General features: G+C 38.1%; 1 protein-coding gene across 2 annotated transcripts; it reads right to left on the minus strand.

The window, feature by feature from the left end:
- Window positions 1-1,075: 1,075 nt before the first annotated feature.
- chrnb4 (cholinergic receptor, nicotinic, beta 4 (neuronal)) lies at window positions 1,076-7,456 on the minus strand. Of its 2 annotated transcripts, XM_055036986.1 has the most exons (7): window positions 7,156-7,456; window positions 4,856-5,001; window positions 4,077-4,121; window positions 3,736-3,845; window positions 2,599-3,356; window positions 2,303-2,511; window positions 1,076-2,033 (listed from the first exon to the last, which is right to left on the minus strand). In XM_055036986.1, exons 1-7 carry the CDS (start codon window positions 7,289-7,291, stop codon window positions 1,866-1,868), a joined length of 1,572 nt encoding a protein of 523 aa, XP_054892961.1. In that variant the 5' UTR covers window positions 7,292-7,456; the 3' UTR covers window positions 1,076-1,865. The 2 variants fall into 2 exon arrangements, with proteins under 2 accessions (XP_054892961.1, XP_054892960.1); XM_055036985.1 differs by having other exon boundaries at window positions 2,303-3,356.
- Window positions 7,457-15,080: the final 7,624 nt, after the last annotated feature.

The following is a 15,080-nucleotide window of genomic DNA, read 5'->3' on the forward strand; positions in this document are numbered from 1 at the left end:
TATTTGTTTTTGTTTTTTTTCCATTATTAATGATTATTAGAATAATCTTTATTGTCATTTCAGCCAACTGGTGCTTGTTATATTTCCTGAGCAGTCTTTGGGTGTTTTAACTTATATTTTAATTATATATCTTTATGGTTGGAAGGCCTCCTGTCCATCAAACTAATCTTTAGTTGTCTCAATAGATACTTTAGATTCAAGCCAGGACTGACAACATTTGGCTGAAGTTCAAGGCAGCTTTCCAAGAAAGTGAGACAAGCTTGAATCCCTCACAGTGGTGTTAAAAACATGGATAATAGAAAGTTAAGTGACAGAATGAGGAAATAGGTTTTCCATGTTTAGGACATATAGAATGAGAAGCTCTTACGTAAAGTTATCTTTTTCCATAAATGCTATTATTTCACAATTTCAACTAAATTTTATCTGTCGGGAGTATGAACAAATATGGACTTAACTCTATGCATGCCATGCTTTTCACTTTTGTATTTCTAAAAGAATGTCAAACTACTTCACAACACATAAATACTATGTGTGGATCAAAGTGGTGAAAATATTCAAAAGACACTTCACAAGAAGATTTAAAACTGTAATTTCACAACCAAAACAGTTCATTGCTACTTTTTTACAATCTGCACAGATCGACCAAAAGTTTGAAGTGAAGCATGAAATAAGAATCTAGATTGATTGATGTGGATAAAATGTTTGTCCAATTTTGAATGCAAGACTTTATTGTTGATTTTTAAGGGTACTTTGCTAATAACAGTAAACTAAAAGAATAAGATATATAAACAATTGACTTTGAAGCCTGTAAACCTGACGGCCAGTACAGCAGTTCTGTCCATTAACATAAGCTCTGATTGATTAAAAGGAGGATCTCCTTAAGAGTCTGCAGAATCTCTAACGAGCCCACTCAGCACTGTTTATCGGGCAGTAAACCTGGAGTCTGCCGGTGTATGTGTTTCAGTGCTTTGGCTTCGTTTGTCTATATGCCTGCACTTTCTAATCTGCAAATAGGACAATTATCAAAAATCAGCTCAACTGTAAATACACAAATGAGAAACCACAACTGTTCTCCTTTATAGATTAAAACATGTTTATTTACACAACCCCACTATATTCAAACAACCTAAAAGCCTTATGGCATAACACCTGAGAGAAAGCTAAACTCGCTTTCTCTCCTCTATTTCTATTGTGACATTGTGTACATGTTAAATATGTTTTTACACATTCTCATATTTAAAATACCTAAGAAAATGTTCAGATCTGGAATGTCTTTTTCAATCACTTGGCTCAGAGAATGAATACCATCTCCTAAAGAACAGACAAATCACTTTGGCAAGACCTGGACAATCCGAAGACTTTTGTGAACAATTTTAGACATCAAATCAGACTAAAAGGGGAAATAGACTTGTCTTTATTATTTATTTGATGACACAGTAACACAAATTAGGAGTTAGGCAACATCTAACAAATTACATATCTGTGTAATTTTAAGATTTGTTTCATCAACAGTTCAGTATAATTCAGTGCAGTAGAAGGACACTTAGACATACCTTTGCTCTTTGTGCACAGCTTCATTCTTCATTCTGTCATTTGCGATTATTTAACACTTTTTTTTTAATTTGGTCTCATTGTTTCATTTTAAACAGAAAAATCCCAAATCCTATCTGTGCACTGCATTACTTGACACAGAACGAAACCTCCTTCACATATTGGCAAGATTCAAATTAGAAGTCAAGAGGTCAGTACTTTCTGGTCTCTCTGCAGTAAACAGATTGGATATTTTACATTACTGGTTCCTGTCACAACTACTGTGACAAAGAGCTTTAAAAAAAGTCCATGTGTCACACCTCGCCCCTCAAATTTCATCGTATTCGAGGTGTTTCTGAAATTGGCTGCTGGTCGGGAACAATGGAACTCTGAAAAAGAGGCTGCAGAAACAAGCCCAGGGTGCCCACCACACATACTATGACAAAGATCCACAGGAACATACGATCCACCACCATGGCCACATACTTCCAGTCTTCTATAACCTGCAAAAGGAAAGAACTTTTCAGAGTTGTTTCTATTTGTCAATTAGTCTGTTTACAATGCAAGCAACTGTCAAAGATGGTTTTCCATATATTGGCCACTCTAATTTTGTGATTGCTAGTTTTTGACAGCACATCCCAATCAAAACAAATTCAAAACAGATTTAGCACTACAAACCTGTTGTTTATTTTAGGAAATTAAATTGTGACACTATTTATTAACCCACTTTACACAGGACTATATGATGTTTAGTATTAATGTGGATACGTACACTTTGATCATCATCGTCACTCATCATGTGCTCAGCCACAAAGCGCACCCCATTCATTGCCTCTTGTACATCAGTAGCGCAATCGGGATTGGTTCTTTGCTGGATATCCTGAGTGGAATTGAAGCCACTGATAAGGTAATCACCAGACCGTTTGGGCTCCATCCTGTTGGTGTAGCTGTGTCCCATCGGAGAAGCAACATTTTTGTGTCCTGGGGTAGAGAAGGCAGAGTCAGAGGACAGCAAGGCAGATGTAGACAAGGTGAAACCTGTATTGGGGGCAACTGGGTAACCCAGACCCAAAATAGCTCTCCTGGCCCTTAGGCAGCGCTGCTGACGCAGTCTCTGACGAGCAGAGTAGTTCTGAGGTCTTTTCATGAAGAGTAAAGCGGGGAGTTTCACGAGGAATATCAGCTTGACCCAGGCAGGCATTGTATGGGTGCTTGGAGAGCGGTGGTGCACATTGAGCACACAAACACTGGTTATAATGGAGAAAGTCACAAGTACCATGGTGAACATCAGGTACTTGCCAATTAGGGGGACATCCAGTGACGTTGGAGGAACAATCTTTGAGATTAAAAGAAGGAACACAGTGAGAGCCAAGAGGACAGAAATACAAAGTGTCATCTTCTCTCCACAGTCAGAAGGTAAGTAGAAGACCAGAATGGCCAATGAAGTGATCAGAACACATGGGATGATGAGGTTTATGGTGTAGAACAGAGGCTTCCTCTTGATGATAAAGTCATACGTGAGATCTACATAAGTAGGATCCAGAGGGTTGACAGTCCGCCTGCCCGGTAATGCCAAAATGTCCCATTCTCCACTGGGTGTAAAGTCGTCCATACTGGCAACCTCAGACTTCAAGATCAGGTCAATTTCTGTGTGGTCATAGGTCCAGGAGCGAAACTTGAGGGTGCAGTTCTGCTGGTCAAAAGGGAAATGCTTGACTTCAATCTTACAGGCGCTTTTATAGATGGCTGGAGGAAGCCAGTTGATACTGCCATTGAAAAGAACAATGGCGTTGGTGAAGACAGTCACCTCGTAGGTTCCATCAGCGCTGTGGTGTTGAAAAACAGATGACAAAAAACAATTAACACATCTTGAAAATTGGCAGTCAACAAACTGTAATCAAGATGAAAGCCACCCAAACTGCAAGGTTCAGACAGTTATTTCAACAATATTCTGAGAAATGGAAATGTTGCTCTTTCTTTAACTACAGAGGTTTTAATTAGGCAGCCAAATAGAGTGGAAAAATGGCTTCAGTAGGAGGATAAAAAAAGTGTTTAAGTAGGACTTTTTAAATGTTCTAGATTAGCCTGGAGGTCTTGCAATGGTCCATTCCAGAAATCAAGAAATAAGATGACACACATTTTGACCTTTTTTTTTAACCAAAAATGCTAACACAAGCTTGGAAACAATAACACAACAAAGCTTACTTGTTGTACAGGACGATATCAGGGAGCCAGATGTGTCTGGAGGGAATACGAAGCTTGTCGATACCTTCATACTTTGAAGGGTCCCATGACAACCTGTAATCAACCCAGTGCTGGAGAGACAGACGGATCTGGTCGGCTCACAATGCACTTCCATAATATCAAAACCATTTGTAATTACATGCCTCATTATTACTGAAATATTGTTTGAAGCTATTTTACAGAAGCAATTTGTTCCACGTTGAGGGAGAAATAATGGCCACGGTTCAAGTTTAATGGGAAGGGCATTTGCTTGGGTAGAATATTACATATAAACAACATGATGCAGTTCTCCATAAACATACCTGAGTGAGCCAAACATTTGTGGTCATGATCTGTTCTCTTTCATTCTGGAAAGGTAAAATAAGGCAGCAATTATATTTCTTGCAGCTTCACCAACATTTTGCAAAATTTTCATAATGTTTAAATGATGCAATGATTAGTAGCGTCTTTTAAATGGATCTTCCTTGAAGTAGAAAGTATTGTGTATTCTCTATAGTTTAAGTCAGTACAAAATGCACACATGACATAAAGATTCTGAGAATAGGGAGCCGAGAAATAAAATGAAAAATTAAAACATATAGATCATTTCTCTACCCATCATGCCACTAAAACATGGGCTATGAATTAAGGGATCCAGATAGCAATCATCCAAAGGAGTGAAATGGAAGCTCATAAAGTGAGGCTGTGAATGAGCTTCCTTTCTTGATCTGCAGCTGAGACCAGTCTCTATTGTAAATCAGAAAGGAGCCTTGGCCGCTGTGGCTAAACAAGTTTATTGTCCCCTTTAATCCAGTGTGCTGAAGTTTCAATCTAGACATGACATGGGCAGAGATTACAGTTTACTAGATCTATTTTCTACTTCCTCCATTTGTTTAAAGCTGTATCCTTGAGGCTGCCATGTAATTAACTACTATTGAAAAGCTTTGCAGTTCCTCAGTCGTCTAGGTCACCTCTTTCTTCCATCCTGAAGTTTGTGTCATATCTACCTATTTGTATCTGCAGCACAGTAACTTCTCTACATACATAAAAAAAAAGCACACAAATAAACAAATGCAAATCTGTGTTTTCTATGCTGCCTTACCACGCTGATAAGCTGTGCAAGGGACACTTGCAGCTTCACTGTGACTCTCTCTGTCCTGTTGATGGCTGGTCGAATGAGCGGATTGTAGCGATTCTTTCCTAGCAGCCAGTTCATCAAACGTTCCTCTGAGTCAGCACTTCTGCTACCTGGTAACACAACGGTGTTTGTCAAAAATCTTTATGGGACAGTTGGGGTTGTGCATGCAAAAATTCAGCTTCAGGGAAAAAAAATATCAACTGTTAATATTCTTATCAACTCTAATCTGGGCATCAGTGAATTATAACATTATTAATATATTTAAAAAGTAATACTCATATGTTCCATAATTTTTTTAACATATGTTTATTTCTGTGCATTTGTCACGAATAGATTTTTCCAATTTCAAAGAAAATGTAAATATTATTTAAGACTTGTATGAAAAAGACCTTAAATACAGATATGTTATGTTTGGTATCCTTCTATAACAGCAAGAGTTATTATCAAGAATGTATCATTTCAAGCTTTGACAGTGAGACACGTCCAAGTTCTTTTAGATTTTTGAAATCTCCCGGTGTCTGCTGGGTTTTATTGCCTTCAAACCCATGGAGGAAACTGCTGACTTGATGGCTTAACATCAGACTTTCATTGACAACTTATTCAAGGTAAATCAGGAGCTTGAAGACATTGTTGCAGGAGCTGGTCGTTAACAAAGTGCTACTACCTGCATACTAATAGAAAAATTAGTTGGGAATAAATGTCTCTTATGATGCCCAGCCACCATAAGAGGTGGCTGACCATCTCTTAAGGCATAAAGAGTGAATCAGAGACACCAGGACTTACCTGGGCCCAGGAGAAAAGGGACTGAACTTTTGGAAGTTATTTGTGTTCTTGTATTATGTACCATCTACAACTGGTTTCTTTCTTCAGTCAGGTATAATTTTAGTAAAAGTATTCATGGATCTTCAAATTCAAATTTTTTGTGTCATGACAACCATAAACGTTGGCATTTATAGAAGTCCGATAAGAAGTCAAAGTCGTATCCCATTTAATTTTCCAGCAGAAAGAAAAATAAAAGATATTCTATTATCTAAAATTAGATGTTTATAAGAAATATGTGATGCTCAATAAAGGAGACAAATGCAAAGTTATCTTTAGGAATCTTCATCTCACTCTGTAAAACTGTGTTGTTTTTTTTTGGAACCTCCTTGTGGAAAGACTCAAACTATCATTATCGCCCCTTGGACTCCTGTTGCTTCATGGGGTGTGGTGCAGCGACGTTCAGCTCTCCCACATCCTGTGGATGCTGACAGCATTGTGCTATTGTCAGTCACTTGACACGGAGGTTCCACCCAATGGGCCTTCCAAAGCAATAGTCAACAGATGGTGTGTTATCAAAGCTCCTCGAAAACTGAATCAAACAAGCTGTTCCTTCCCCAGAGGTGAAAGCCATTTGCCAAACAACCAGGCCGCCGCTGATCGGCTGCTGCAAACAGATCTGTGTGTGTAAAAGCTGAACATGGCAACTCGAACAAGCCGCTCGTGACTACTGCATTGACATTCCACTGATTGAGAGGGAGCTCAGGCGTGCTAATACAATGCCAGAGTAAACCATTTTGGAACTGAGAAGGTCATTCTAAACAACTTTCTGAAAACCCATCATTTTCTGAAATGTTACAACTTAGAGAAGCGAGGTAAAAACAATTATATGTGAAAATGATGAAAAAAAGGTTAGACATTTTTTAATCCTTATTAATCTAGTCATAATATTAGATCAAATGATTAGTTAATTTATTTTCCCCACCATATTTTTTCTCCCTTAACTCTATTCCTTAGGAGAGTATATATTTATTTCCATGACACGTTGTTGGACTCCTGCACAAAAATTATTACACAGCCTTTAAAAATAGGACACTTCTACTACCTGTTTTATTCTAAGCATTGAAACTTTTTTGTTTAAATATGTCAAATTCTAAAGAATAGAAAAACAAGCATCTAGTGCAAGATATTTTGACAACTGTCAGGTTACGTTTGAACTATTTGCTTTGTTCATCCCAATGTTTGTATATGAAGTGGATAATAAGTTTTGTTGTCTGTGTCCCATTTACAGTATGTTGTTTTCCCTCTTTTTCGTAATCAAAGTACAATTCAAATATTGAATGATTTTTAAATATCGCCAACATTTATCATTTCACTTAGAAACTCAGTCATCCAGTCGTTGTAAAGGCAACTTTTGATGTCATCTTTTAGGAAAACTCTTATTCTAAAATAAAGCTTAGGAACAAAATTCTCATAGTTTCAGACAAAATGAAAGACATGCTTACAGTGAATCAAAGTCAAAACGAAGTAAGCGAGGATGAAGAGCGTCCGAGTCATGTTGACGGCACCATCTGGTTGCAGGGAGGTTGTCGGTGATGAAGCCCCACAGCTGCGCTTCTTAGGGCTCCTGTCCTCGGACATACCGGACCGTGCGCGCTTCACGGGTCGGTGACTTCGCCAGTTCTGCGCCGATACTTGTTTGTCCCTTCATGGCCTTCTGCTGTCACAGCCTCCCACTGTGTGAAATTCACCGAGCTTCCGCCAACCTGTCGGGACTTTTCAGGTCCGCTCCCGTGCAGCAGCAGCCTGTCCCGGCGTTCTGCTGACTCTGTTCCCTGCGGGTCCTGTGCAAGTTTACCCCAGCGCAGCAGCTGTGGTGAATGGCCAGTATCGGTTATGTACAGTTATAGCATCTGTTTACCTCATTAAAAAAGGCATGGGCTATTTTTAAAGTCTATTATAAACGTAAATATATTTGTTCGACTTGCCGGTGCATCCAAAATTTAAATATCAAAAAATGTATATATGTCAGTACTTTAATTCGACTGAAAATTTTTTATATAGAGATATAATCAATAGTGACATTTCAAGGTTTTTTTTTTTTTTGGTTTGTTTTTTTATTAGATGATTGTCACTTACAGCTAGAATTTAAGTATAAATAAAGATCCACAGAGGTTAGACCATTAGACCAATTTAAAAATATATACGCTTTGTATACATAAATGTTACGCTATGGCCAACATAGACATAGTGAAGGCAGCAGAAAGTGATTGACACCTTCCACAAAGAGGGTAAGTCAGAAAAAGTCATCACTGACAAGAGCTGGACATTTACATCTTCTAAAATATCAATGGTACCTTAAGTGGGAGGAAACAGGAAAACCCACAGAACTGAGAGGTTTGTTGAAGCACAGACTGTTGAAAATATTTTCACAAAGCATGGACGGCGGCCAGATCTGGTGCCTAAAGAATCTTCAGCCCAGAGCATGGGCTAAATCTGCTGGATTCTTTGTGTTGAGCCACTACCAATCTTTCCAGAACTCAGAAGAGAAAAATTACTGGACTGATGATAGTGAGTCCAATTTTCTTTTTTTTTAGTTTTGATTTGGAAATCCTGAAGGAAAGCCCAAAAGAAAAGTTCATTAAGAAAAACTTGAAATGTTTTAACTTGTGCATGAAAATGCATGAGTTTCACTTTTTCAGATTACTTAAATAATTGTCCTTACATGCACTAATGTATTGTCCACATAACCTGAATGTATAGAAGGGAAACTCAAAACAGACTCTTCAATTTAACCAACAAAATTACTAACAGTTTGCTTACATTTGTTACGATCCACAAATAAAAAGAAATAGCACACATAAAACTGACATGGTAAAAACCTTAAAGACAATGATAAATATTCATTTCTTTGAAGGATGTATAAGTGGTTTCACAAACTTTTTAAAGATAAAAATCTGAAATGTGTGCCTTCACACCTTTCTTCCATGTGTTTTTGGAGTATGGGACAGGTTTCCTTCCTGGATTGGCATTTCCACGTAGATCTCTGTGAAGATTGTGTGTTCAGGGTGGAGTGATGATTTGAGATTTGAGAAAATTATGGATTCAAGGGTTTCAAATACTTTTGAAAGCCACCCTAGATCCATGATTCTGTTTATAATCAGCCACAATGATCAACTCTTTCCTTTCCAGCCATCATTTACACACCAGGACTATTCCACTCATTGTCAGTTACTCATTCTGTCCTGTCTTTTGTAATGTATGGATCTGAATGCATGAGGGACCCGGAATAATGTGCAGAAGACAGTAAGGTACCCATATCCAACATGCAGTTGGTTATGTAGGAGTCCTTACAGTGGAGAAAGTAGCATGTTAACAGGAATACCACAGAACTCAACAGCAACTGTCTTTACAGATTTATCAGGATTGCCTAGATGTATACATGCCACAATTGTTTTTCTACAACTAGCCAGCACAGGTTGACAGTTTTGGTGACTTCAGATCATTTGCAGACCCCAGGCTGCATCGAGGAGCACAATAAATATTTCTCTCCTCCTCCAATGTGAGATTTAGAGAACTGAGGTCCAGTTCGACAGGCAGCAGTGCAGTCTTAGCATAGCAGATTTACAGTCACCAACCTGCTCAAAGCGTCATTAAATAGACCAGTCAGGGACCTGTATCAGGCATGAAGAGTAGGCATAGGGAGTCTCCTTTGGTTATAAATTTGAACACCAATGACCTCTGCTCTGGATCGTTGCAAGCAGATCAATAGAGACTGATTTTGTATGGACTCCGTTATTCTCATCAGGCAGAAGTAAACAAGGCCAAAGAATACGCTGCTTTATTCATTACATTGAATGTGCAGAAAATTGCAGTGACAACAAGACTCCTCGATGAGCCAAGCGACTATTCATTTCGTAAATGGCTGCCTTCTTCATTAGATTAGTGGTAACAATTTACAGTCACATAATCACAGACTGTGAACTTGTCATCATATTCGACAGAGTAAGTGACTGGATTACATCTGCACATTTCTAAAAGCCAAAAATCCAAAAATGAAGACTAAGCCACTGAAAGTAAAAAGTTGAATTCAAGGATTGAAGTAAGCATATAAACAGCAAACAAAAAAAAATATCTGCATAAACCTGTAAAATAAAATTTCAGCTGTTTGTTTACAAGTCAGATAGAAGTGGTTAACATAAACAAATCAGAAGTGGATGGTTGTCAATAAAAATAATCACTGAAGCACAATTTTGTGCCCCTTGTCCTGATGATAATGATCTCATCTCTTCCTCCAGAGTTACAAACAGTTATGAGTACTGTGAGCATCTGCAGGACCCAAATAATGGAAAACAGGGTGGACATGGTGGCATGTCGACAGATGGCTACAGTGTCTGTGTGTGCAACAATTTGTTGTACGCCTGGAAAGAGTGAAAGAAGAGACACGGCTAATCAAAGAAGTGCTGCTGTTGCAGTACCATGTTGCACCACTGCAATACCGCCCTGTAAGGGATATATATCAAGCAGGCAGTTCATTACCTGAAGTGCTTGGCTCCTGCACCGCAGTCTCAGCCTCATGTGAAGATATTGATCTCTTACCATCCCATCACCTGCATGAAGATCAGCTCATCTCTGTGGTTCATGGAGAATATTGGAAAGAAGTTTTGGACTTTTTTGTTTTTTTCTGTTTGTGTGTTCTTTTGGAAAGACTAAGAAGAAGTGGAACATTTTACAATCTTTTTAAATGAAAACTAAACATAAAAGACCACAGAAATGCACTGTGTTGGAATTCATTGACCTTTTTAGATTTACATACGTTATACATCCAGAAAATTCAATACATTTTATTTAGATTTAATTCCTTCTCCCTGGATGGCTTCATCCTAGTGGATAACAGAAAGCTTCAAGTCCTCAATTTTTATTGGATGAAGGTGAATAAATTTTGACCTGGCCTCCTGACATGTCACCATAGGTCACCAGTAACATGAACAGTTCATTGCTCTATCAATGGCTGAAATCTATGCTGGTTTTAACACAGCAAACTGTAGCCCCAAAGAATCTTACTACCACAACGTGTAACAGATGAGAGATGGTGGGTTTTCTGTTTTTTAAGCTAGAGGTTTCTAATAGAGTCATAAAGTTTTATTTTACTCTAATGTCTTTTGACACAGCCAGAGAAAATGGAAATTTCTCTTTTAGGAAGCAGTGTCTTTCCTGCAAGACCAGAAAATCTGACAAAAACTATCATATTAATGTCAAAAGTTAATCATTCCAAAATCAAAATAAATGTAAAAACAGATGATAAGCAAAGTCCTTGAAGTAAGAGTGATTATCCACAAAAAGATGAATGGTTGTGAAACTTACCTGGAGTGTCCGGCCAACCAAAACGTCTCCAATGAACAATTCATCCAAAGGAGTGGCATAATCATCATGTAATGTAACATCAGAGATGAATAATATAATCCAGATCCAAAATGTCTAAGTATGTTAGACTTAACATTAAAGATGCGCAAGGTAATGCAAATCAGGTGGAATCACCCTTTAGCCATTTCCTGAATCAGAAGCTGCAATTGGAAGCCATCTTCAGACAGTCAGTTATGAACGCCGCCACATTTTGAGGATTGAACTGATATTTCAGTCTGTGACTCCCATTCTGTTTAGGATGCTGCATACTACTAATGATTTCAACCACAATGCAAAGCAGCATTAATTTCTCTTCATAATTTAGACCAAATGTGAAGGAAAACTTGACCAACTCCTGTTAGCCATTGTACTATCTACTGCTGGTGCATTTCATTTCACAGCAATACTGTGATCTGGAATTCATTGCAAAGGCAAGTCTGTCTGAAACTAATTACATGTGTTTTGAAATCATTTCCAACAAATAAGCATAAAAAGGAAAACGGATGACTTATACAAACACCAAACACTTGACTTCAGTTGCAATAAGTGGAACAAGTTGTTTTGTTTTAACAATCAACTTGCCTACTGAGGGTTATACTTTTGCAATTTTTGGGGGGACTTTTTTGACTCATAAACTGTATGCAACTGTTCTGAACCCATTTAAGTTTTTGGAAAGTTCACACTATTTGGGGTGACATTTATGCTCAAAATTAAACCACAAACTTGAATGCCACTGGATATTTTCACTCTGAAGTATTGCCCCTCAGTAAATCATAAATAAAAGGCAATTTCACCAAGAGCTAAGTCACAATTTGGACTCAGGCCTCATGCTGCTGATGCATAACTTGACTTTAAAGTTTACTAATATTTCTGCAGAGGAAGCTCTTTGATGTTTCAGGGTGTGCCAGTCACTGCACTTGCTGACTTGCTGGATTTCCCTGTTCTGCATTTCTATTCTACATCAACCTCTTCCTCACAAACCCTATGTGGCAGCTGAAACACATTATCATTCTCTGCTATAATGTTGTGCACCTGGAGATGAAATTTAGTGCACAATGCATCCATTTACTAATTTGACTTTAATGAAGGGAAGTTAAGTCATGACATTGTTGATAAAAAAAACTTCTTTTAAAACTGTGTCTTTATGACACCGCTGTTGTAAAAGCCTGCTGTGTCTTGCCAAGTGTTTATACCTTTTAAATTGGTTCAGATACAATTTTTGCGGTTTTACTACAAACTGTAGCATTTGGATTTTATGAGATGGACACTACAATGTGGATCATAATTTTAATAATTTAATAATTTTAATTATTAAAATTATTAGATAGATAGATAGATAGATAGATAGATAGATAGATAGATAGATAGATAGATAGATAGATAGATAGATAGATAGATAGATAGATAGATAGATAGATAGATAGATAGATGCAGAAAGGTAACTGTTGACGGAACAAGTACTATTTATTCATTTCACAATCTAGCAAGAATGGCAAGAAATAAGACATGTTTCCCCTTACGTCCAAACCTGATAGACACATTATAACAGAATGCACATTATAATAGACTGAATTACAATTGCAGTGACAATTTTTTTTTCTACAAAGTATTGACTGCACACCACACTTTTCAGATTTTTGTTTGTAAAACATTTGAAAATATTGTATAATCACTTGCACTTGTAAAGCGCTTTACAAAGTCTAAAGGACCCCAAAGTGCTTCACAATACAGTCAGTCATTCACCCATTCACACACTGATGGTGGTAAGCTACTGGGTAGTAGCCATAGCTGTCCTGGGTGGTCTGACAGAAGCGAGGCTGCTGTGCACCAGTGTCACCAGGCCATCTGACCAGCAGGCAGGATGGATGAAGTATCTTGCCTAAAGACACCACAACAGAAAGTAGAGAGGGGATTGAACCAGCAACCCAACAATAGTGGGGCGAACTGCTATCATCATCACAGCCATTTTATTTTTCAAATACAAAATAGAAGCTTATGCAGTATATTTGCTCCTAAATGTGGGAGGTGATTACATTTAACCGATTCTTGTGGAGGTTACATTTGTTTCCCTAATTAAACAAGCCAAAGATAATGAAGATTAGAGGGGAAGAGTAAAGCAATGCATTAGTAGGCCAGAAGAAAAGCTTATCTCAGCAGCCAATGTCTGTTCCGTTGGACTGAGCAGTCGGTAATGAATAGTCTCTTGAGAGGACAGATTAGCCATTCATTAATATGTTCTGCTCCATGGTGGCAGACAGGAAGGTGAGACCACGACTGACTTCTGAGTCCCCACTGCCATACAGCAAGACCGAAGAAGACAGATGTTTTGAACATGACACCTGCAGATGGAAAAATACTTAATGTGGCCCTACTGAATGTAGTCTGTGATGTCATTTGTTATGGCACATGCTGAGGTTTTAAACCACACCTGTCTCATGGTGCACACCCTCAATGCCAGATTGAATTGATTGGTCTGGGCCATCTCCCCAGAGGTTTGATTTAGAGGTGGCCTTCTCCTGATGTCCACACTTAAGGATGTTCTCAACTTCTTTTCCTTCTTCTTTGCTATCAAAGGACTGAAAGTTAAAAGCTCTGCATACCAAATTGCATGTCAAGGATTATTAACTGAGAGGTTGACAGACGGGGAACTGTAAGAAAGATCTGTCATACTTTTCTGGTTGTTGAAATGAAATAAATTACATCCTTTAAAATGCTGTACCTGAGTCAGTGACATAAAAATGGGGACAGAAAATTTAAATATGGCCCTGTCTATGCTCTACATAAAGGATACATGAAAAAACTCTCCAGATATATATACTGCAATAACTGCATGGCTGTCTGAGAGAACTGCAGACACAACAGTCCTGCTCTGGAAAGAAAACTGTAAAACTGATCTCATTTGTTGCTGGGAGGTCATTTAAATGGCATGCCAGCATGTCTCCCAGGATTTACAGCTGCCTGGAATCAATTCTTTCTGCTCTAGATTAGATCCTAACATGGTCATAAAGGGGCATCTAAGAGCTACAGGAGTCCAGTCAAGGAAACACCTGGAAAATCATTTCAATCTAGAGGTCTTTTTCTTCTGCTGTAATGGGCACAGTGACTGACAATTATAGTGAAATGAAGTGAAAGATACTTTTAGAAATGGTAGCCAAACTCAAAATTCTTGAAACTTCAAAAAGGACAACAAGAAAATGATGAAGGAAGCAAATCTACATTGAAATAATGAAATACACAGAAAACACATAACACTAAGATATTGCTATTATCAGTAGGATTTCTTACCAAAACAACAGTCATGCAAGATTCCTCTTTTTGCAGTTCACTATTACACTGCTCAAAACTGGGACTTTAACCACTCACTCATTCTGGTAATGACATTTCCTGCCTGCTGCTCATATTACAGCATGAAAAATGCTGATGAAAAATTAAATCCCGTGAACTCATTTGTGTTAAACAGGAAGAACTGGAGACATTGGTCCTGGCTGGAGATAATTATGACAGAATAGGACTGACAGTGCAGTTCTGATGTTTGATGGACCTTGGAAACTGAAGTCTCCTCTTGAGACTCCTGGTAAAGTCAAAAACATGCAGATTCAGCCAATGCCAAATTATGCAGCTCAGAGAAATGGCACACCTGGGACTGACTATCACCATAAAGCAAGTCATAGACTCCCGATAGGAACAAAACTGCTGTAGGATGAAACTGATACAGTGACCTACAAATGTATCAAAAGCCCTTGAACTTTTTCAATTGTTGTAGCCAAACAAATTCAAACTTAAATACCATTATTTGGATTTCATGTGAAAGACCAACATGGTGTAGTGGGAGAAAAAATGCATTGTATTGCATAATCAGAATGCAAAGTGTTATCTAAAATGTCATTTAGGTCCTTTGAATCAGACATTGTCAAAAGGTTGTGGAACCCATTCACACATTGAGAAGTTCTGCTAACCAGATTAGGAATTAAATGCAAAAGCAGAACATGGTTGCTCTACAAAAGTACTGATTCAGGGGTCTGAACCC

This window comes from Poeciliopsis prolifica, unplaced genomic scaffold (assembly GCF_027474105.1).
Source record: "Poeciliopsis prolifica strain line A6 unplaced genomic scaffold, Auburn_PproV2 SCAFFOLD011, whole genome shotgun sequence".
Taxonomy (NCBI): domain Eukaryota; kingdom Metazoa; phylum Chordata; class Actinopteri; order Cyprinodontiformes; family Poeciliidae; genus Poeciliopsis; species Poeciliopsis prolifica.